Source organism: Sebastes umbrosus, chromosome 3 (assembly GCF_015220745.1).
Source record: "Sebastes umbrosus isolate fSebUmb1 chromosome 3, fSebUmb1.pri, whole genome shotgun sequence".
In the NCBI taxonomy this organism is placed as follows: domain Eukaryota; kingdom Metazoa; phylum Chordata; class Actinopteri; order Perciformes; family Sebastidae; genus Sebastes; species Sebastes umbrosus.
The window spans coordinates 15,538,825-15,562,780 of NC_051271.1; the positions used below are offsets into that span (position 1 = coordinate 15,538,825).

The 23,956-nt window shown below is 41.2% G+C and overlaps 2 protein-coding genes across 2 annotated transcripts; both read left to right on the forward strand.

Annotated features, from left to right (window-relative positions):
* The first annotated feature begins 1,500 nt into the window (after positions 1 to 1,500).
* Positions 1,501 to 15,195, forward strand: LOC119485215 (hydroperoxide isomerase ALOXE3-like). Its single transcript, XM_037764614.1, has 15 exons — positions 1,501 to 1,599; positions 1,805 to 1,982; positions 2,376 to 2,580; positions 2,741 to 2,822; positions 3,524 to 3,646; positions 3,750 to 3,853; positions 5,549 to 5,715; positions 5,881 to 6,024; positions 6,441 to 6,644; positions 8,732 to 8,818; positions 10,021 to 10,190; positions 11,518 to 11,639; positions 12,209 to 12,309; positions 14,072 to 14,242; positions 14,435 to 15,195. The coding sequence occupies exons 2-15, from the start codon at positions 1,830 to 1,832 to the stop codon at positions 14,612 to 14,614; spliced, it is 2,013 nt and encodes a 670-aa protein (XP_037620542.1). The 5' UTR covers positions 1,501 to 1,599; positions 1,805 to 1,829; the 3' UTR covers positions 14,615 to 15,195.
* A 2,388-nt stretch (positions 15,196 to 17,583) lies between these two features.
* On the forward strand, positions 17,584 to 23,613 carry ccdc86 (coiled-coil domain containing 86). Its single transcript, XM_037764617.1, has 4 exons — positions 17,584 to 18,239; positions 21,430 to 21,559; positions 21,650 to 21,724; positions 23,428 to 23,613. The coding sequence occupies exons 1-4, from the start codon at positions 17,692 to 17,694 to the stop codon at positions 23,578 to 23,580; spliced, it is 906 nt and encodes a 301-aa protein (XP_037620545.1). The 5' UTR covers positions 17,584 to 17,691; the 3' UTR covers positions 23,581 to 23,613.
* The last annotated feature ends 343 nt before the right edge of the window (positions 23,614 to 23,956 follow it).

Genomic DNA, 23,956 nt, shown 5'->3' on the forward strand with positions numbered 1-23,956 from the left:
CAATTTGCAAGGTAAATAATCTATTGTATCGATACTAAGAATTTACACCTTGTATTTAAGCACGACAAACGTCATATGGATGTACACTAATCAAATAAAAGAAATTAGAAAAAATAAATAAAAGGTGTATGTATTTGCCATTAATCATTGTATTTACTTGTTTATATCCATAATTAATTTATCCCTGATTCCCTTAAAAGAAAAACTTTGAGGAATCCTGACCTGCACTGTCCAGTATCAGCTATTTATTTCAGTGACACAGATTGAATTTTTGGCAAAAAATACTTACTATATCAAGTCATTGAATCGTATCGTATTCTATCGCTCTAGATGAGCCATATATCGAATCGTATCAGAACCATGGAAAGTGATACGTATCGTAGTAAAACATATCGTTACAGCCCTAATGAGCAGGTATGTATCTGAAGTTCTTACAAGTCCCAAATGTCACCCACAGCTTCTCAATGTCCAGCTCTGACACATGTGCAATGGCTAGGACAACAACATCTGTGTCCACAGTACACAGGGTGATCTTTTTAAAGCTTTTTCTAGCAGCGCCCGCCGCATGTAGTAGCATCTTTGTATCTGCCTTTTCATGCATGCAAGGGGAAATCTGATCTGTTTCTTGTGGATGAGATGATAGAACAAGATCAAGAGTGAAGAAAAGGATGCTACTCCATGCCCATTGCTCTGTCAAAGGCTCCAAAAGGCATTCCAAAGGAGATCATATCCATTGTGGAGCACTTCACAATTCTCCTGTATGATCACAACGGTGGGTCAGGGGGAGAGAAAATGTCACGGAACACATCAAAATCCACAGTGCCTGGAGCACATCGGACAACACGTAGGTCCTAGCTGTTCAAACTTAACAAAACTGGGGAGTCAACATCTGTCCTGGGCAGCAGGTGGATACTCCAAGGCCTAGAGAAGCTCATAAATATTTGTGTTTCATATATTCTTTTTAAGCTAAGTTGTTAAGGTAAAAGTAAAAGTATTGTTAAACTGTGAAAATGATGTTCACTTTTTTATAAAGGCATGAAACTTGGTACACTTGAACAGTTTGGAGCCCTAAACATTTTGAGACATGGAGCCATCGCAACAAAAATTACCATAACCAAATTATGTATTTTGCATCATAGCTCCTGTGCCAAACATGATAACACAGAAAAGGTGATGTCTATCCCTATGTTTGGATGGCCAATGTTTACAATGATACCATTCACAATATCATAAACTGTTCAGGTGAATAGTTAATGGTGAATTCAGTGATGTTGTATGAAGCAAATCACACTATTTCCCAAGAAAAATATGCCAGCACTCGGAGGTTACACTATCTCACCACAATATCTGCTTCCTTAAAGTCCCCCTGAAACGGAAGTTAGAGCGTCCTTAAAAAGTAAACGGGAATTTCCCTCATAGGTGGAAAAGCTGGTTTATCTTGAATGATGCTGCCTTAACGGCACCATCATTCACATCATCGTCCTTTTGTTTATTATTGCCTCCGACTAGACACTCCCACAAAACTGTATATATAAAATAACCTAACCACCTTTATCAAAAGAGCAGTTCATCAAAAGAACTTCTTGGTCTCATTAACAGGTAAGAGAGATGCTTCATATTTTTTCTTCAGTTAGCAAAGTTTGGACTGTAATAAATAAGTGAGAAAAGACCAATTTAATTTTAGTTGTTATAATATATTTTGCCAATACCCTTTTCATTGTTATATCAGTAAGTTTTTTTGCACTCAGGTTTATCTAGTGACCTAACCAGTGTTGAGCGGTTATTATTATTCTCTCCCCACCAGGATTCTTCTGCTTTCCAGTGTGAAAATGGTGAATTATGAAGTGACCGTATCCACTGCCAATCTCGCCTATGCCGGCACTTTAAACAACGTCTTCATTAAGCTGGTGGGCACAGACGGGGAGAGCAATCGCACGTGGCTCATGAGCCTCAAAGGGCCTTTAGCCCTCTACAGAGGAGCAGTAAGTCTGAAATATCGCTCTCTATGTTTAAATGTAAAACACACTTCTTCAAATTTGCGTATATGAGATTATAGGTGCATTAAATATCAATTTAGAGAAACTGATGTAAACCCTCGTCAACTCAGACTCATATGGGCAGCAACAGGATAAGTGCTGCTCTGCAACTCTTAAACCTACGGCCATAAAGGTGACCAAAGCAACAAAAAATCCCCATAATTGAGCTTCATAAATTGATATTTTATGGAATTTGTATTTAAGTTTTATTTTATCCACCCTTCTACATTCAGTTTTGTATGCTAAGTATTGGGATGTTACAGCTCAGTTCTTCGTTATCTAATACACTTTAACTTCATCTTGTTTACATTTTTTAAAATCCTTTCTGTCGTACTCCAGGTGTCTAGTTTTACCGTGTCCTGCCCTGTCTCCATTGGAAAGCTGGTCTGGATAGAGCTAGACAAACAGCGTTTCCCACAGTTCTTTGAAGACTCTTGGTTTCCGGCCAAAGTGGTAGTGAAATCCCCTGAAGGAGACACCTACAAGTTTCCCATTTACCGCTGGATCAATGACTGTGAGGTGCACCGCTTCAGAGAGGGAAAAGGTAATGTGGTAATTAGCTTGTCTGACAGCCTGTATGTTGTTCATTCACCTCAGAAGACATAAAAGAAAGACAAGTTCTGCAAGACAATAAAGAGGCTGGAGTAAATTCATGCTAGCACAATGTATATATCAATTTTAAACCTTGTGTTTCTTTGTTCAAGCTCTGAGAGCCTTTGAAGACAAGAATGAACTTGACAGGAACAGTCGGCTGCAGGAGCTGATCCAGCGAAGGGAATACTATAGGTGAGAGCTCAGAGCTTAATACACACTTTAACTTTATGCACCCCAAAACTAACATGCAGTCAAACCTCTTTGGTTGAATATATTCATGATGCATAATGATAAATGATCCATCATATGACGTTGTTACACCTAATGTATTATACTATAACATGAGCTGCAAAATTACAATATTGCATACTGTATGTCTTAAGTATATTATGCTTGCATACTCTAAATTAAAACTGCAGATAAACTGGTATCTAGTAGGGCTGACCCGAATGCTTCGAAGCTTCGACCATTGGTAATCAACCTCCAAATTAGTGTTCGAATGCTTTGTTTTTTGGGGGATTTTTTGTTTTGTTTTGATTTAAATATGTAATATAATAGCCCATGAAATAAGGGATAATCCCACAACATTATTCATATTCAACATTAATTATTATTAGTTATTCTCAGACGGATATCGATGTTTGCTGTGTGTAGAGGTGCGTGTGTGTACAGCAGTACGGCAGCGGCAGCAGCACTGTCCCGGCACTGAAATGTGGGAGATGGAGACAGACAGACAGACAGACAGAAGAACGTGTCAGCCTGCTGCGTTGCACCGCAAAGCTTCAAATACCTAATATTTCTTCTTCAAAGCCCAGAAAATGGTATTTGGGGCAGCCCTAGTGTCTAGACTGTCCAAAGTTGTTCACCACTCTGCTCTTCTGTATTTTTCCCAGCTGGCATGTGCATGAAAAGGGGATACCCCACAGCATGAAGGCTGAAAGCCTTTCTTCTCTGCCTTGTGAGGTCCAGTTCTCCTTCACCAAGAAGACAGAGTTTCTCTACACAGCATCCACTGGGTGAAGTTCTCAAATTCTGTCAGATATCTATCTATGTAACTATGTACCTGCCTATCAAAGCGATTTAAGGCATCATAATAAAGTCTATGCTTTTATTTTCTAGGCTGGTTGAGCTGAAACTGAAGGGATTTGCTGGTTCCAAGGAGGACTGGCCTGATATTAATGCTGACGATCATGTGTTCTGGTTCAAACGGAGTGACATATTAGGTAGTATCATGATAGTTTAATGGAATACTTGATACTGTATGCATAATAGTTAGGGCTGTCAATCGATTAAAATATTTAATCGCGATTAATCGCATGATTGTCCATAGCTAATCACGATTAATCGCAAATAATCACACGTTTTTTATCTGTTCAAAATATACCTTAAAGGGAGATTTATCAAGTATTTAATACTCTTATCAAGACGGGAGTGGGCAAATATGCTTGCTTTATGCAAATGTATGTGTATATGTATTATTGGAAAGCAATTAACACTAAACAATATGGCATTTAATTAGACACAACATTGTGATATTTGGAGGAGTGGATGGTCACGTGTTCTGTGCTCTATAATTGGACAACGGTGTCACATGTTCATGAATTATTCATGTTCTGCCTTCGCCGTCAGAGACTGTAGGTGTTGAAAGTGACCAATCAAAGGAGCGGACACATCAGCCACTGTCTACTCCATCCCCGCCTCCAAAGTCTCAAAAGTCAACTTGACGAGCGAGCGAGTTGAGCAGTTGCAAGCGCGTAAAGGGGGTTGAGCGAGCGCTCATCACAGCCCCGCGCTCGCGGGACTGCATTTGTGCACGCGGAGCAGAAATGCTCCCTCGCGAGGTTGCTTTTCTCCTCGGGGATACTGTTCTGTTCGCGCCGGGTTTTGATAGTAATTAAACGGCATAAAACTATGACAGATATTTTCCAGAAACTCTCACAGGTACTGCATTTAGCATAACAAATATGCTCAACTCATAACATGGTAAAGTCAAGCCCAACAGGCAACAACAGCTGTCAGTGTGTCAGTGTGCTGACTTGACTATGACTTGCCCCAAACTGCATGTGATTATCATAAAGTGGGCATGTCTGTAAAGGGGAGACTCGTGGGTAGCCATAGATCCCATTTTCATTCACATATCTTGAGGTCAGAGGTCAAGGGACCCCTCTGAAAATGGCCATGACAAAATTTAGCATAAGTTTGGAGTGTCATTTAGCCTCCTTCCTGACACGCTAGTATGACATGGCTGGTACCAATGGATTCATTAGGTTTTTCTAGTTTCATATAATGCCAGGAGTCCCTCTAGCTTTAAAATTGACATATTTAGGTTGAGTCCGCTGCAACCAGGGTTGGAAATTAACTATTTTGTCCACCTGCCACTCAGTAGATTACCATTGTTTTTTTGGCTGGTGAGTGAAGCAAATCTAGCAGCCACTTGCATATTTTACCAGCATTTGGCTGGTGGCTGGTGGCTGGTGCTAATTTCCAAGCCTGGTTACAACCAAAAAATCACAGAACTTTGACAGCCCTAATAATAGTATATTCAACTGTATTCATTCAGATATCCAACCGTATTCCATGGTGGTATCTAAAAACATACAATAATTGTTTTTATTCCTGAGATAATCCATTAGATTCTAGTGGATACTGAATAGTCTGTTGGCCTCTTTACTCGGCTAGATAAACGGGGGGAAAAATGTGAGAGAAGGAAATATGTAACTGCATTTTATTGTATCTAATCAAGACTTTGACTTTAAAACAACTACGAACAGTGTCCAGTCATGTCTGTGACTCTATATTCTGTGTAACACACTGTTTCCCATTTTCCAGTTTCACATGCTGTGTATAGTTGATAACAGTGGTAGAGCAAGATTTTCTAGCATAAAGTTTGAAACTCAGTGACTCTGCTCTTTTTCCAGACTATATCAAGAAACATTGGAAGGAGGACGCCTTTTTTGGCTACCAGTTTCTAAATGGTGTCAACCCCATGTTGATCCGACGTTGTTCAGCTCTGCCTGAGAACTTTCCTGTCGCTGACAAGATGGTCTCCCTCTGTGGTCAGTGGTGCTTGGCAAGTGAAATGAAGGTGATTGCCTTGACCTTGATTTATCTTACTATTAGTCAAGTTTTGCCCCATGACATGTTAAATTTGAAGTTACATGTTGCATTTCCATGTTCACTTTATGTGTATAATATCCACACGGTATGCATGAGTGAAATCATTTCTCATCCTCACTCAAATTTAAAACAGAAAGGCAACATATTCCTGTGTGACTACAAGAGTTTGGATGGACTGAAACCAAACACCATCGATGGGAAGAAGCAGTACTTGATGGCTCCCCTGGTCCTGCTCCACAAAACACCTGACGATAAGCTGATGCCGATTGCTATTCAGGTGATATTAGCACTCATGTATACGGAAGCCCTGAGAGGCAAGTGAGAAGTTTGAACTAAATTGTAAGCATCCAAGTTTGAGCCATGTAAAAAGGTTCCTCCCATAGCAATATCCAAGTTTGACAGGCTGACAGTTGAGTCTGACGCAGACAAGTCAAATCCACTTTATTTACATGACACAACTATTGATGTATTTAAGACTGTTCTCAAGTTGACCCTGTGCTCTGACCTGGGATTCAATGAAAATATGAATTTCCCTTTAAGGGGTCAATAGAGTATCAAAATGAAAAGCAGATCAAATCTATAGTAAATAGGCAAAAATACAACAATTACAGAAAATTCTTTAACATAATTGACCAGTACTGGTAATGAATTGAATGGATTGAATGAACCACATCCTCTTTACTTCTCCTGCAGCTGAAACAGATTCCAGCAGCTGATAACCCCATCTTCTATCCTACTGATTCTGAGTACGACTGGTTGACGGCCAAGACTTTTGTGAGAAGTGCAGATTTCAACGAGCATCAACTCAATGTTCACCTGCTGCGCACTCATCTGCTGGCTGAAGTCTTTGCAGTGTCACTGCTGCGCAACGTGCCGATGGTGCATCCCCTGTACAAGGTAACTGAAAGGGAAAATACTGAACTTACTGTAGTTGTAGTTTTTTCAACTTGGTGACTTTTGTATCTTGATGAATCATTATGTTTTAATTAGGCCTGTCAAAGTTAACGTGATAAGAACGCGATAATAACGCGATAATAACGTGATAACGCAAATTTGTTTTAACGGCACTAGTTTCTTTAACACATTCACGCAACTTGCGATTTTTAGGTTGCAGTGGGCTCAGTTTTACAGCTAGAGAGAAGATATCAGGCATCACATGAAACTAGAAAACCTAAGGAACCCATTGGTACCAACATGTCATACTAGCTTTTTGCAAAGGAGGATAAATAACGCTCCGAACTTACGTTAAATTTTGGTGAGGAAAAACTGGCATGGCCATTTTTAAAGGGGTCCTTTGACCAATGACCTCTAGATATGCGAATGAAAATGGGTTTTATGGGTACCCACGAGTCTCCCCTTTACAGATATGCCCAGTTTATGATAATCACATGCAGTTTGGGGCAAGTCATAGTCAAGTCAAGCTGTTGTTGCCTGTTGGGCTTGAGTTTGACATGTTATGATTTGAGCATATTTTTACGCTAAATGCAGTACCTGTGAGGGTTTCTGGACAATATGTGTCACTATTTTGTGTTGTTAATTGATTTCAAATAATAATTATATACATACATTTGCATAAAGCAAGCACATTTGTCCACTCCCATGTTGATAAGAGTATTACTTGAGAAATCTCTCTTTAAATGGACTGTTTGTAACTTTTTACACGTATAAATAACCCGGGTCGGTTTCCCATGCGCGCTAGCATATAGCTACGCTGTTCAGACTCAGACTCGAACACAAACTACACGGAAGCACCAAAATCGCAAAAGTTATATCTAGTGAAGCCCGTCTGTTAAAGGGAATGTTTGTAACTTTTTAAGCGTATAAATGTACCGAGTCGGGACACATGCGCGCTCGCATATGCGCGTTCGCGTGTGGCCGAGCCTCGTCTCCTCTTGCCTGCTTGCCTTCACTCAGACAGCGCGCGCGTTCTCGCCTACTCGCTCCACCTATAGACGTGAACGCGCGCTCACTCCACACTGCAGAAGAGTTAGTTTAGCTCTGAGAATATCTAGTGAATGTACAGTGGATGTTTGTGCAGAAATAAATGCTGCAGCTCCTCCAGACCAACAGAGGTTTCCGTGTCTTGTGAAGTGACGGAGCTCTGCAACGAGAAACTTTATCGTCTAGTCTAAGGGCATTGATGGCATAGGCCCTGCCTCCCTTAGTCACCAGCCTAGACCTGGGTACAACCAGTAAGGCCAAGTCAGAGGACCTCAGCTTACAAGGTGGCAGGTAGGGAGTAAGGAGCTCAGTGAGGTAGCTTCGTGTCAAACCATGCAGAGCTTTAAAAGTTAACAAAAAAAATCTTAAAATCAACAAAACCGGAGTGTAATGCTCAAATCTCCTCGTACCAGTGATCAGTCTAGCAGCCGCGTTTTTGACCAATTGCAGACGATGTAGTCATTTTTGGCTGAGACCGAAGTAAAGGGCGTTGCAGTATCTAAACGGGAGCAGATGAAAGCGTTGACAACTCTATTGAGGTCATGAGTTGATAAAATTATTTTATTTTAGAAATATTTCTGAGGCGCATGAAGCAGGATTGCACCACCTGTTTTATTTGAGCCTCAAAACAAAGTCTTGTGTCAAATAAAACACCCAGGTTTCTTGCAACTGGTTTAATATTTACTGAGAGAGAATCGAGACTATCTTGTAAATTGGAGTTGTGACTGACGGGGCCAAATAGGAGAACCTCCGATTTGTCAGAGTTCAACTGAAGGAAGTTGTGGGACATCCAACGAAGTATATCGGCTAGACAGGCCTTGAGGGAAGGTACATTTGAACAGATTAATTTGCGATTAATCGCGATTAACAATGGACAATCATACGATTAATCGTGATTAAATATTTTAATCGGTTGACAGCCCTAGTTTTAATGTGTATATATTTGCAAGTATTTCCCACTGCTAAATGGTATAGAAGCGTCAAGATTTCTTACTTTGTTAACATGTAATAGTGTCACTAACAGAGTTCCCTCTTTCCCTCAGCTCCTCGTACCTCACACTCGCTACACGCTGCATATCAACTACTTGGCTCGAGATCGTCTAATATCTGAGACTGGAGTTTTCACACAGGTACAAAAACACAAACACACTCAGTAGATAATTTCCTAAACTGTGGCCTGTATTCGATACAGCCTACCACATACTACTGACGAACACAGTGTGCAGTATACAGTACATACTGCACACTGCACACTTTTATTTTGCACTATGCTAGGCTAGGCTTTAGCATTTTAACAAGCTCGTAAAGCACTGGACAAAAAAAAAAAAAACTTGTATCACTTTTGCAATATTATTGAAAAATACAACTTTTTGAGCTTTTTTTTGGTCATGACCAATGTTTGTTTACTTTATAAGATACTGCATGGTTGAGCTCCACCACCCCTTAAACTATTTATTCTAACAGCTCACGGTGAAGAAAGACAAACATCAATGAGGGGAGACTGTAAATATAAAACATTGCTTGACAACATTTACTCAAACTGCTTTTTCAGTTACAGCAACAAAGTAGTTGAATGATATCCCTACAAATGTTAGAGTAATGTTAAAAATGTAAAAATGTTTCCTCAACAGGTATCTCTCTGCCCCGTCAGAGAGGGGCTGCTCTTTCTCTCGCCTCTTCCCTCGCCACTTCCTGCTGCTCTGTAGCCGCTCTGTGAGCGTCACTGACCTGAGCTTTTCAAATCCAAAAAGGCAGATAACCACAAGTTCCCCTTAATTTTATAATGGACATTCGTGTTGCGATATCAAAACAAACCATCCGTCAAGAAGTAAATAAAAGCCTCTTGTCTACGAGACCGGTCTCTTGAGAGCTCCAGCCTGCTCACAGCGGGGTCCTAGTCTGTGAGCGTGACTGCCCGGCTGGCGAGGTAGCGACCCCAGCAGGCACTAGCTAGCTGTCACGGACGTTTGTGGAGCTTCTAAACTCCGAAAACGTTGGAGCAAATTTACGATTCACCATCAATTTTCGTAAAACTGCCAACATTCAAAATCTACCCCATTGATTTCTCGCCTCAAAAAATGAACAGTGAATTTAGTGATGAAATAGCTACAAAAATGTGTTGTGACCATAGACTGTACTGTTCCAGCGCTTTGCATTGTGGGATACAGTAGGAAAAGTAAACTAGTCCGATGCATACTGGTGATTTTTTCCAAATCAGTACGTACTGCTAGTATAGTATGCGGTCTTGAATACAGACAATCTTTTCTTTTTTCAGTATCATGTACAATATTTGTCTCTAACTATATTCCTTACATATTTGACTGTTCCTTAGTTTGCAGCTTCTGGTGGAGAGGGTATGATGACACTCCTGAAGAGCTCACTGGCCTCACTGACCTACAGCTCCCTCTGCATACCAGTGGACATTGCTGAGCGAGGGCTGGAGGCTGTGCCAAACTTCTACTACAGGGATGATGGACTCAAGCTCTGGGATATCATCCACAGGTAGTATAGAGAGTTTCTATTCTGCATTCTGTTAATAATCATGTGATATACTGTATGTGCAAAATCATGGATGTTTTAGTGACGTGTAGTTGCCATGCTATACACTATAAAGACTTAAACAGTATGAGAGTTAGTTAGAATGCATTTAGAGGCCCTAAAGTGAAAAAAACATGCTTTACACAGTGTGTCTCCGATGGGGGTTAGGGCTAGATTTCAGTACAGGATTTGTTTTCCTTTTCCATTCGCAGGGGGAAAAGTTGTTAAACATAACTAGTGTAGCTGTTTGTTAGAAACCAAGCAAACAACTGAATCACATACAACTAATAATGGTAATGAGGAAAGGATAGATCAGCTGGCCAGCACAAAGGCTGCACATCTGTGTTAATGACATTGCTCCAGCAGGGAGCAGCAGCAACCCTTTCTCCCACAAAATGATGTTCTCATACAACTAAACTGCATAACCAAAATATGTTTTGAGGGAAACATATTTTCTCACGGATTACAGTCGCAGTCTTTAACAGTTTTAATCACATTAACATTGAAAATGTAAACAAAACAACAAAAATTCAACCAAACTACTTAGTTAGGTTGAGGCAACAAAACGACTGGGTTAGGTTTGGTAAAAACATCAAGGTTTGGTTTAAAAGGACTATGACATTGAAACAAAACAAAACAACAACGCAACAAAACTACTTAGTTAGGTTCAGGCAACAAAACTACTGGGTTAGGTTTAGTAAAAACATCAAGGTTTGGCTTAAAAGGACTATGTTTCACATGGGACACGAACAGCGGTCTCCTAGGGTAAAGTCTGGTGTTTGTCCGTTGTTTGCTCCAGGCCCTGGTAAATGGTGCCTGGCTAGGCCATCCTACTTTGCAACGAGAGCCTATCCTGATTTTGCCACTACTGATCAGTGACTGAAGTATGTGACTGCTCTGACATGACTTACTGACAGTTGACTGAGGCTGTATTAACCAGTATACTGTAAACGTATAAGTCAAGCAATTTACTGCACAGAGTGACAGTCAACCAACTCAGTTGGTTTTCTCATAAAGGATTTTATTTAATCAGCCTTTCTGAAAAACCGCAACATGTGTGTAGGGTTTTCTGTCCATAATCTAAAGGTATCAACTTCTAAGCTGTAATATTAAAGTTGTATGATCCATTGTGTTGAATATTGCACCAAATTCCTCAAAAGAACAGAACTGATCATTCCAAAGAGATGGCCATTCAATTGTCTTACAAAAGAGTGTCTTACTGCAGTGTGAATAAAAAACGTATAATTCAACTAGGAATGTGTTTTACAGAACTTATCCATATTTCTCAAAGGTTTGTGCAGGGAGTGCTCGGCTTCTACTACAAGAAGGACGCTGAGGTCAAGGAAGACTCTGTACTGCAGACGTGGATTTCAGACATTTTTGAACATGGATTCCTTTCCCTAGCACGCACAGGTGACCTTCAAAGAAAAGCTGTGTGCCCATGTACACATTTATGTTTGTTTATATTGTTAATGTATAATATGCAAAAAAAATCTGAAAAACAATGAATAAGTGATACAAAAATAAACCCCCTTAATGATCACTTATGACCCACTACAAGTGTGTGGTGGTGTCTGTATTTACAGAGATCCTGCCCTCTGTCTGTATGTTTTCTTTTCTTCTTATTTTGCTGTGTTCGGGATGTTTCTTGGCTTCAGCAAAGAGCTTTTGATCCCCACGTGTAACCCTCAGTCAATAACAGATACCAACACACAAGTCCCCCACACGTCCCCCTCTACTGTAGCTCTAACAACCAGAAAATTATGTTTTATTTCTCTGATTCAATGCTTTGTTCTCACTAACACCACTCCCTCTCTTCATTCACTCTATAGCTCGCTCGACCATTGCTGCTCTCTCCCTCCCTCGCTCGTTGAGCCGAGGAGGAGGGGCAAACTTTGAATGCCATGTGTTTACAAACAGCAAGCGACAGCAGTTACATATTATACCTTTAAGTAATGCAGTTCATTCCCTCTAATTCTCAGGAATTCCTCAGAGCTTCACCACCGTGGCTGAGTTGGTCAAGTTTGTCACCATGGTGATCTTCACGTGCACAGGACAGCACTCGGCTGTGAACACCGGACAGGTGATGCCTTTTAATTCAATTATAATGTTGCTAAAAATTTCTTTGAAAACCAAAATGTTAACCTCATGGTGGCACTAAAGGAAAAGTCAGGGGATCACCAAATTCATCCTCCGGGGCCATGAATGTCTGTACAATTATTTTGTTCCAATCCAACAGTACGAAATGGCGGTACGAAAGAGTATTAATCAGTCATCTGCAGTGGCGGCTGGTGGAAATTTTTCTAGGTAGGGCTGTGCCACATCCAATCAATTTCAGCAAACGGTATGATTTGATGCAAAAAAGTGAAGGTATCAAAAACACATTACTACTTTTCAGTTAAATAATCAACAATTATATTATTCCAACAGGAGCAGTAAAGAATGCTTAGAAAAACACAACAGTATAACATGTACTCAGTGGTGGAAAATAACTAAGTACATTTACTCAAGTACTGTACTTAAGTACAATTTTGAGGTACTTGTACTTTACTTGAGTATTTCCATGTTCTGATACTTTCTACTTCTACATATCAGAGGGAAAAAATTTACTTTTTACTCCACCACATTGATTTAATAACTTCAGTTACTTTACAGATTCAGATTATTAATACAAAATATAATCAACGAATAAATTATGTATTATTATAGATTAAACTACCCAGCAGTATATAAAGTCATTAAAATGAGCTCCACCTTTACCAGCTGCAACATTAAAGTGATGAACACATTAATGCATCAATAAGTATAATCCAATAATATACAGTATTCTGCATAATGACTACTTTTATGTTTTGTACTTTAAAGCTGAAGTAGCTGAGATTGGAGCAAATATGATTTAAAAAAGTTATTTTTATAAAACAGTCGCTATATCGTGACAGTAGTACATGAAACAGGTAACCTGAAAAAAATCATGTCGCTCTGTGTCCTCCGGTGTCCTCCGGTGCTCCTAACGGGTTCTACAAGATTTCACTGCAGTAAGAGCTGATCTGAGGTCTGCTGTCTATGAGAGCCGGCAGTCAATCACTCTGAACTCCGACCAAACGGTCAAAGTAGGCAGCGCTGATCAAATATGAATCAATAGTCTGTTACTGTAATGCCTATTTATCGCCTCAAATGTTTTCAGAATCATCTTGTAGTGCACTGTTTAACCGTAAAAAATTAGAAAGTTTGTGACGCCGCCGCCATGTGCAATCTGGTGAAGGAACGCCAAGTTCCGGTCACATGATCGGAGCACAGCCAATAGGAACGCTCTCTCTCTGAAATGACCTGTGATTGGTCAAAGTCTCCCGTCATGGGCTAGATGCTCTAAAACCTGACGAGCAGTAGCTCGCTTGGGGCGATAAAATAATCGCCCCTCTCGTGTCAGATTTGAGAACGCTGATTGGCTAAATTTAATGTCAATCGTTCAGAGCTTGAATCAGCTGTTGGCTAAGCTGCTACACAGACCCGCCTGCTGTGGGCGATTTCTCAGTCACCCCAGAGCTGAACGTCAGACATACAGACAGACAGAGCAGAGTCAGACAGGCAGAGGGAAGACAGGGGACATGCAGGAAAACCATATATTTTGCACAGATGATTTTCTATCATATTTTACACATATTACTGTATGCATTCCATATTTTAAACACACAAATATTGACAATTTGTATAATTTATTATTATTAGTAGTAGTAGTAGTAATGTTTTTTTGTGTGAGACTGTCTGGCTCAGGGGGGGGGCGGTGCCCTAGCGCCCTCTATTGGCCGGCCGCCACTGGTCATCTGTCAATCATTCATTCGTTGCAGTATGACTATGGTGGCTGGATGCCCAACACTCCCACCACCCTGCGACTTCCTCCACCAACCACAAAGGGGAAAACAAGTGAGGCCACGATGCAGCAGACATTGCCTAACATCGGCACAACAGTGAACGGAATGGCTGCCATGTGGCTACTTAGCCAGCCATCCTCTGACTTTGTAAGTGCCCAAAACCTCATGAAAATTAAATTACATAAATCACATTTATGTTCAGGTAGGACAATATGTCAGAACAAAAATACCCTATTTGAGCAACTGAAGAAAACCGGTCAATTCCTACAACTTAACAGTATATTGCCAATAGCCTATGTTTGAAAAAATGTATGCTTAATGTATCAATGATGTCATCAGGTCCCTCTTGGCCAATACCTGGAGGACCATTTCAGTGAGGAGATTCCCTGCCAGCTGATAAGGGCTTTTCAAGGAGAGCTTCAAGTGTTAAGTGCACACATCAATATCAGAAACAAGAATCTGGAGGTCCCATACAGATACATGGATCCAGCGGAGGTAGAAAATAGTGTGGCCATTTGAATGTCAGAAGGTGTGACCTCCTCAGCTGTTGGCCAAATTCAGGATCACATTAACAAAAGTGGGAAAGAGAAGAACTACATGTTTCAGCTGATACTTTAGTGGAAATAATCTAATGCATGCGATCGTTGTATGCTTGTCTGTGATTTTTATACAGTCTGACTGATTTAACTGTGGTGAAAATGTACTGTTTTAAATCATAATTCACATCTTAAGTCTTCTTCTTAGTTTGTCAATGAATATATGGGGCATCTTATAAAAAAAATTACTGTGGGAAAAATATTATTTTGCATTATGATCGTAACACTTTAGAAATAAACTGTGCCTTATGACTTATTGTCATAATGAAGTATAAATAATTGTAGGGACCTATGTTTTGCTAAATTTACTATATGCTGTTTAATGTATCTATACTGTATGTTAGAAAAATAGGCAACAACTGAAAGGAAGACGAAACCTCTGAGTGAACTGTGTGTCTGTGAAAAAGTGCTTATCACACAGAACATAGTATGCTTCACTTGTTTTTCTCTCTATATAAAAACTGCCATGCCGTAATGTAATAAAGAACTGATTCGTAACATCTATATTTGGTGTTTTTTTCTGACTGAAGCCCTGTTCAGACCTGGCATTAACATGCATCCTGAGTGATTGGATCACAAGTGGACGGCTTTAAGTACATCTGTTCACACCTGGTATTAGAATGCGTCTCCAGTGACCACTTGTGATCGGATCTCACTTTCCTGCTCTATATACAAATAAACATGGTAGTAAACACATGGCTAATACAGCAGACGTTGTGACGTAATATTACATGAATGTCAGCAGTAATCCTACATATTCGTGAATTCAGGCACATTTTTATTAACATCAAAAATATAAGGTTATTGTACCGGCGGTCCCCGGGGACCTCCATACCACGGACACCACTGCGTTTGCCAGGAAACAGCAGGATACAAAGCGTCAGAGAGCCGGAGATGAGAGCGAGAGAGCGGAAGGGCGAGTGTCAGCTCCGTGCAAAGCACCGGGAAAAAAAACACCGACACATCATCGACAGTATGATAATAATGCACTGTGTGTGTCTAGCCTGATAGTCTGTAGATGTGTAGCCAATAGATAAGATATATTTTAATAAAATACAGTTGTACCGACAGAATACAGTTAAGCACAGAAGCCGTTTCCATGCTGTGAGGCGGACAAGCTCTCACATCTGCCTGTCTATTCACATCAGGAGCGCAGAGACCCGCGGGATGTCAGTTAAGTAGGCGGTCCTTAATGTGGCCCAGGACACATTCACCTACACACTGCTAAAAGAATGTGGCCATATGTGGCCCAGACCACCTCTGAATGTGGTCTGAAAGATCAGATCTCAATGTAGCATCAATGCGTCTTGAGTGCGTTCACACCTGTACTTAGAGTTGTCCACTTGTGATCCTATCACTCAAGACGCATATTAATACCAGGTCTGAACAGGGCCTCAGTGCATGCTAACAGACCTCTGCAGCTCATCCAGTGAGCAGCAGCCCAGCTGGTCTTCAACCTACCCAAGTTCTCCCACACTACACTGCTCCTCCGCACCTTGCACTGGCTTCCGCTTGCTGCCCAGCCTACATCCAGGACATGGTCGAACTATACCATCCAGCCTACTCCCTCACAGGGGGGCCCCGCTAACGCTCAACAAAATCAAGACTGTTTGCTGTCCTGACTCCACAATGATGGAATGAGCTCCTTATTGACGTCAGGACAGCAGAAACTCTACACATCTTCGGCCGCAGACTAAAAACTCAACTATCTGATGAAGTTGATGCACTTGCATAATTCCTACAACTTTGGGGTTGTATCTTCATAGCCGAATGTAAAGGTCACTTTGGATAAAAGTGTCAGCTAAATAAATGTTACGTAATGTAACAGGAATAGGAATAGTTGGTTGCTACAGTGGGTATTTTAAGATTATTTTCAAGGCCATGTATTTGCAATGAATTACAACAACAAAAATATGTACTGTGAAGTGTTTTGGAAAAAATAACTCAACTGGCGTCTACAGTTTATGGGCTGAAGCAGGAAAAGTTAACACTAGCATCAGCAGCGATTCATGGAGAGACCTCCGTCTGGTCAGCTAACATTACTGCCAAGCAGGTGAAATATAGAGTGATATTGTGGTTTAGAGCGAGCAAGCGCGAGCCCAACGCTGACTTTTGTTGACTTAACAGCAACAGGTGTCGCTGTTAAGAAGCATTTCTGAAAGTTACAAATAGTTATTTAACAGATTTAGTTAGTAATTACTTCTTTTTTTTTTCAAATGTGAATATTTGTCAAGTCAAGTCAAATTTATTTCTATAGCACATTTAAAACAACATGAGCTGACCAAAGTGCTTTACAGACATAGGCAGAATAAAATCAGTAGCATTAAGGCAAGGCAGCTTTATTTGTATAGCTTATTTCAGCAACAGGGCAATTCAAAGTGCTTTACATAAACACTAAAGAACATTGCGACAAAGTGCAAAAGAACATTAAGACATAATTAAAACAGTTATAAAAACATTAAAGATTAAAAAATAAAAACAGGCTAAAAATAAAAGCTAGGATAGAAGCTAAAATAGAGTATAACACACAAGAGTAAAAGCTCTAGCGCAGTAAAAGATAATTATCTGGTTTAATAAAAGGCAGCAGCAAACAGGAAAGTTTTAAGCTTTGATTTAAAAGAACTCAGAGTTGGTATCTGGTCCTGCAGTTTTCTGTGAGCTTGTTCCAGATATTTGGTGCATACAAATAGCTTGAAGGCAAGCAGGCAGCGGAGCAGAGACTTCAGCCACACGCGAGCGCGCATGTGTCCCGACCCGGTACATTTATACGCTTAAAAAGTTACAAACAGTCCCTTTAAAGAAGAAGAAGAGACAGTAGCAGTAGGAAGTCAGTGCAGTACACTCCAGACCAGCAGGTGGCGATAATGCGCTCCCTCGTTGTGTACCATCCGCCACAGAAGCGGAAGTACAGCGAGTACACAGCGCTGCCTGTGATCACACGTGTTTACACAAGTTGATCAGAGTATTCACGTGGTGTGGTCAACTCAGTTAGAAGAGAACATGTCGAAGAGAAAGACAGCTGTGTCAGAAGAAAATACCGGTGGTTCTGAAGTGGGCCTCGAGGAGGAGCAGGTCCAGGATCCGCCGCCGGAGACCAGACGGACCCGCAGCGGTCGCAAAGTGCGCACTCCTGCCGCACTGCTGGACTCAGAAGCCGGTCCGGTGAGGACCCCCAGCCGGAGGACGAGGAGGTCCGTCCTCCTGGAGCTGCCGGCTGTACAGGAGAAGAAAAACACGGATGAGGCAGGGCAGAAACTCCCGAGTGTGACCGAGGAGAAGCTCGGTGCGTCGGCCGAACCGGAGCCCGGTGGTACCGTGTCAGAGCCAGCAGCGGAGCCGCCGCACAAGGAGGCTGCAGCCGACGTTAACGGGAGCGGAGACGGTCAGAATATGTCCGGGTCTGCAGCGGTAGAAACGGCACCAAAGAGTTCCGAGAGCGGCCCGAAGAAGAAGAAGCCTTGTTTGGGTTCAAGTGGGAAACAAAGTCCGGTCATTCCGCTGGGAAAACCCAAATCTGGGAGAGTGTGGAAGGACCGCAACAAGCAGAGGTGAGTCTCGTTACTAGAGCAACAAGCAGAGGTGAGTCTCGTTACTGAGGCAACAAGCAGAGGTGAGTCTCGTTACTAGAGCAACAAGCAGAGGTGAGTCTCGTTACTGAGGCAACAAGCAGAGGTGAGTCTCGTTACTGAGGCAACAAGCAGAGGTGAGTCTCGTTACTGAGGCAACAAGCAGAGGTGAGGCTCGTTACTAGAGCAACAAGCAGAGGTGAGGCTCGTTACTGAGGCAACAAGCAGAGGTGAGGCTCGTTACTGAGGCAACAAGCAGAGGTGAGGCTCGTTACTGAGGCAACAAGCAGAGGTGAGGAGGATCGTTACTGAGGCAGCAAGCAGAGGTGAGGAGGGTCGTTACTGAGGCAGCAAGCAGAGGTGAGGAGGGTCGTTACTGAGGCAGCAAGCAGAGGTGAGGAGGGTCGTTACTGAGGCAGCAAGCAGAGGTGAGGAGGGTCGTTACTGAGGCAACAAGCAGAGGTGAGGAGGGTCGTTACTGAGGCAACAAGCAGAGGTGAGGAGGGTCGTTACTGAGGCAGCAAGCAGAGGTGAGGCTCGTTACTGAGACAGCAACAAGCAGAGGTGAGGCTCGTTACTGAGGCAGCAAGCAGAGGTGAGGAGGCTCGTTACTGAGGCAGCAAGCAGAGGTGAGGCTCGTTACTGAGGCAACAAGCAGAGGTGAGGGTCGTTACTGAGACAGCAACAAGCAGAGGTGAGGCTCGTTACTGAGGCAGCAAGCAGAGGTGAGGAGGCTCGTTACTGAGGCAGCAAGCAGAGGTGAGGCTCGTTACTGAGGCAACAAGCAGAGGTGAGGGTCGTTACTGAGGCAACAAGCAGAGGTGAGGGTCGTTACTGAGGCAGCAAGCAGAGGTGAGGAGGGTCGTTACTGAGGCAACAAGCAGAGGTGAGGAGGGTCGTTACTGAGGCAGCAAGCAGAGGTGAGGAGGGTCGTTACTGAGGCAGCAAGCAGAGGTGAGGAGGGTCGTTACTGAGGCAGCAAGCAGAGGTGAGGAGGGTCGTTACTGAGGCAGCAAGCAGAGGTGAGGAGGGTCGTTACTGAGGCAGCAAGCAGAGGTGAGGAGGGTCGTTACTGAGGCAGCAAGCAGAGGTGAGGAGGGTCGTTACTGAGGCAGCAAGCAGAGGTGAGGAGGGTCGTTACTGAGGCAACAAGCAGAGGTGAGGAGGGTCGTTACTGAGGCAGCAAGCAGAGGTGAGGCTCGTTACTGAGACAGCAACAAGCAGAGGTGAGGCTCGTTACTGAGGCAGCAAGCAGAGGTGAGGAGGCTCGTTACTGAGGCAGCAACAAGCAGAGGTGAGGCTCGTTACTGAGGCAGCAAGCAGAGGTGAGGAGGCTCGTTACTGAGGCAGCAAGCAGAGGTGAGGCTCGTTACTGAGGCAACAAGCAGAGGTGAGGGTCGTTACTGAGGCAACAAGCAGAGGTGAGGGTCGTTACTGAGGCAGCAAGCAGAGGTGAGGAGGGTCGTTACTGAGGCAGCAAGCAGAGGTGAGGAGGGTCGTTACTGAGGCAACAAGCAGAGGTGAGGAGGGTCGTTACTGAGGCAGCAAGCAGAGGTGAGGAGGGTCGTTACTGAGGCAACAAGCAGAGGTGAGGAGGGTCGTTACTGAGGCAGCAAGCAGAGGTGAGGAGGGTCGTTACTGAGGCAGCAAGCAGAGGTGAGGAGGGTCGTTACTGAGGCAACAAGCAGAGGTGAGGCTCGTTACTGAGGCAACAAGCAGAGGTGAGGCTCGTTACTGAGGCAACAAGCAGTGAAGTAACTAAGTAACGTTACATTATACTCCATTACATTTCAGGGGGAGATATTGTATTCTTACACTATAGTTATTTAACAGATTAAGTTAGTAATTACTTTTTTTTTTTTTTTTCAAATGTGAATATTTGTCAAGTCAAATTTATTTCTATAGCACTTTTAAAACAACATGAGCTGACCAAAGTGCTTTACAGACATAGGCAGAATAAAAACTATAGCATTAAGGCAAGGCAGCTTTATTTGTATAGCTTATTTCAGCAACAGGGCAATTCAAAGTGCTTTACATAAACATTAAAGAACATTGCGACAAAGTGCAAAAGAACATTAAGACATAATTAAAACAGTTATAAAAACATTAAAGATTAGAAAATAAAAACAGGCTAAAAATAAAAGCTAGGATAGAAGCTAAAATAGAGTATAACACACAAGAGTAAAAGCTCTAGTGCAGTAAAAGATAATTATCTGGTTTAATAAAAGGCAGCAGCAAACAGGAAAGTTTTAAGCTTTGATTTAAAAGAACTCAGAGTTGGTATCTGGTCCTGCAGTTTTCTGGGAGCTTGTTCCAGATATTTGGTGCATAAAAACTAATCGTGCTTCTTCTGCATGTTTAGTTCTGACTCTGGGGACACTAAGCAGACCTGATCCAGATGACCTGAGAGGTCTGGATGGTTCAGAACATAGCAGAAGTTCAGAAATGTGTTTTGGCCCTAAACCATTTAGTGCTTTGTAAACCAGCAGCAGTATTTTGAAATAAATTCTGTGAGAGACAGGGAGCCAGTGTAGGCATTCAGTGAAGTAACGTTACATTATACTCATACTCCATTACATTTCAGGGGGAGATATTGTATTTTTACACTTTTTTTTTTTTTCAAATGTGAATATTGGTTGGTTTCTTTTTTTTAATATATTTATTTTCGACTTTTTTTTACAATAGACACACAAGATGTGAAACACCCAGTGCCCTTATACAAAATAACAGGAAAAAAAGACGAGGGTACTTGTCAAAAACAACTGCAGAGCTGCCAGACGACCGCAATATAAGCAAAACTGGAGACCCCTTCAGGGTAAAGAGTGAGAAAAACTAACAAACTAACAAAAAAAAACACACACACACACACACACACATATGTGTGAGAGACTAGAATATCAGTCAGCATACAGGATAAATAAATAAATATTGCCAATGATACTACTACTAAGTAGATCAGGTGTTGGCCATGACATGACCAATCCATATTAAATATTGTGTCCTTTTCACTGTTACATTTGTCACACGACTCCGCTTTTAGTGCCACAGAAGTCCCTGGCCTCATGTAACCTTACATGCAAATCTTTTCAGTGAGGTATACACATTTTTTTCTCAGTATTTGGATCAGTGCATCCCTGTTTTACAGGGGAACTTGTATTATTTTGTCTTTTAGGTTCTCCGCACTGGTAAGAGACAAACCGCTGTGCTCTTCTTGGGAAAAGAAGATGGAGGCCAAGCGGGAGAAGGAGCTGGTGAAACAGTACACTGTGCAGCTTAAAGAGGAGAAAGCCAGACAGAAAGAGGTAAGCTAAAGCTATGTGATTATTTAACCCTTGTAATGTTGAAGTATTTGCACCTATTTTTCATTTATTCTATATTTCCTGGCTTTGTAGGAAAAGAGGAAAAGGAGAGAAGACAACTTGAAACGCCGTGCAGAGAACGAACGCAAATCAGAGATTGTGCAAGTGGTATGTCAACTGTTGTTGTTAAACGTTCTCGGAGACTTCACCCAATACAAGATGACACACTGACACCACGCCATACACCGTTTCCAAGTAGCTTGTTCCAGTAGCTTTTTGACATACGACAAGCTCAGTGGATAAAAAAAGAACGTTAGCAACTGCAGAGCTTATACCTCCTTATCAGGGCTGAGCAATAATTTATCGTCTTTCCATGGAATCACATCATGACAAAGTCATATATTGACATATCGCGATACACAATTACGTTGTCTAAATTGATAATAAATAGGGATGCACCGATACTGCATCGGATATCAGGTCGATACTGACTCAAACGGCTGGGTCGGGTATCGGTGAAAATGGGGCCAATCTATTCAATTCAGTTCTATCTTTATATACTATATACATTATATACTTGAATTTTAATTCCTGTTTAAGTTTTGAACAATTTGTTGCTGCATTAAAAAGGCTTGAATTGTAATTCCTGTTAATATTGAAGATTATTTTTACCAAGTTACTGGTTATTTTAAATCAGGGATTAAGCTGTACATTATCCCGCTTATAACACGGCTACTTACCGAAGAAATCAATATTTTGACACAAAAAACGGTCCGCCAGAGTCCGACATCAGAACTGTGCCCACAGCAACGGTCTGCTATACACCGCAACGGTCTGCTATAAAGAAATAACAGACCTTAGAACGCCGTGATTGACCAATCAGAATCAAGTATTCAACACGGCCTTGTAATAATAATAAATAATTCAGTACATTTATATCTATGAATTTATTCGTTACAATTTGTTTTACAAAGTTAGGAAAGCGATATTTAAATCAAGCCTGATGTTGCCTTAAATGATTCCAGTCACTTCCACACAGTGAGGCATACAGCTTATTAATTAAACACTGGTATCAGATCAGTACTCGGTATCGGCCGATACCCAAAGCCCAGGTATCCGTATCGGGACTGAAAAAGTCGGATCGGTGCATCCGTAATAATAACAACGACTTTCTAACAAAAAATTCTCAGAAAATCTGATGTGAAATATTTTGAGGGAATCTCATTTGAAGATTGCAGTTTTATTTTTATATCACACTTTATCTTACCACTCAGTTCAATGCGATTCAAAAAACGGTGTATACATGAAAATAAATATATCTAATAATTTCACTTGACACTGTTTATGTTCATTTTGCATAAAAGTTGTTATTTAAATGAGAAAATACTCAGTATTGTTCATAGTACTTAATTCACACAGGAGTAAACAAAAATAGGCTTTACCATGTGGTTATTTCATACAGACTATTTATTCATTGACTTACCAGAAAACATGCTATAAGTTGATATCTATCATTATCGCGATATAAAATGACCTATATTGGGATAGAATATTTTGGCCATACTGCCCAGCCTTATTCCTTATATTACCATCTTCTGTCAAGCATATTTTGTATTGCAAACCTCTTAATGTTATAAATAACACACCGAATGTACCAACTTGGAAATTAAACTCAAGTTAAACATGTTTTCTAACACATTTGAGCCACAAGTTATGGAGAAGTTATTACCTGCTTCAGAATTTAATTTGTGGAATAAAAACAAAGGTAATCAAGTGAAAAGGAGGTTATCAATTAGCAACATAAGTACACAAAATATTTCTGTTGGCGATTTGACCATTGTTTATATTCTCCCGTCTCCTTTGTATCACAGATCAGGAACACAGCAAAGATCAAGAGGATGAAGAAGAAACAACTCAGGAAAATTGAGAAGAGAGACACGCTGGCTTTGCTGCAGAAGTCACAGAAGCAGCGTGTAAAAGCCAAAGTTCAAAAAAGTCATAAGGTTGATCAAAATTTGACCTAAAGACTGAGATAATAAAAATGAATCTGTGCAGTACTTTGCCTACACATCTTATATTTGGATGACTGAAATACAACAAACACATTTGTAAGGGAGGACGCATTTACACATTAATCCAATAAAAGTTTTCCTAATTAGAGGATATTTAGAGTAAATAAAGTATTATTGAGTTAAAAATAGTAAAAAATAAATGTTGCCCAATAGGTGTGATTGCTGCTGGTCAGGTCGGCACTAAGGTGATCATTAAGAAACAGTTAAGATTAAACTTTTTCAGTTTTTCTTTTTTTTTTTTTGCATCATAAGTATCCTATTATTGATTTGCCTATTGCTCTGTTAGATACTGTGTAATATATGACCAACTTTGTTTCACTTACAGGAT

Excerpts from the sequence above, each read along its gene's own strand:
- LOC119485215 (XM_037764614.1), top strand. The coding sequence starts at position 1,830 with ATGGTGAATTATGAAGTGACCGTATCCACTGCCAATCTCGCCTATGCC. Across the intron at positions 2,581-2,740 it reads CCGCTTCAGAGAGGGAAAAG|CTCTGAGAGCCTTTGAAGAC; the intron begins GTAATGTGGTAA and ends TCTTTGTTCAAG. Across the intron at positions 3,647-3,749 it reads CTCTACACAGCATCCACTGG|GCTGGTTGAGCTGAAACTGA; the intron begins GTGAAGTTCTCA and ends TTTATTTTCTAG.
- ccdc86 (XM_037764617.1), top strand. The coding sequence starts at position 17,692 with ATGTCGAAGAGAAAGACAGCTGTGTCAGAAGAAAATACCGGTGGTTCT. Across the intron at positions 18,240-21,429 it reads AAGGACCGCAACAAGCAGAG|GTTCTCCGCACTGGTAAGAG; the intron begins GTGAGTCTCGTT and ends TTTGTCTTTTAG. Across the intron at positions 21,725-23,427 it reads AATCAGAGATTGTGCAAGTG|ATCAGGAACACAGCAAAGAT; the intron begins GTATGTCAACTG and ends TTTGTATCACAG.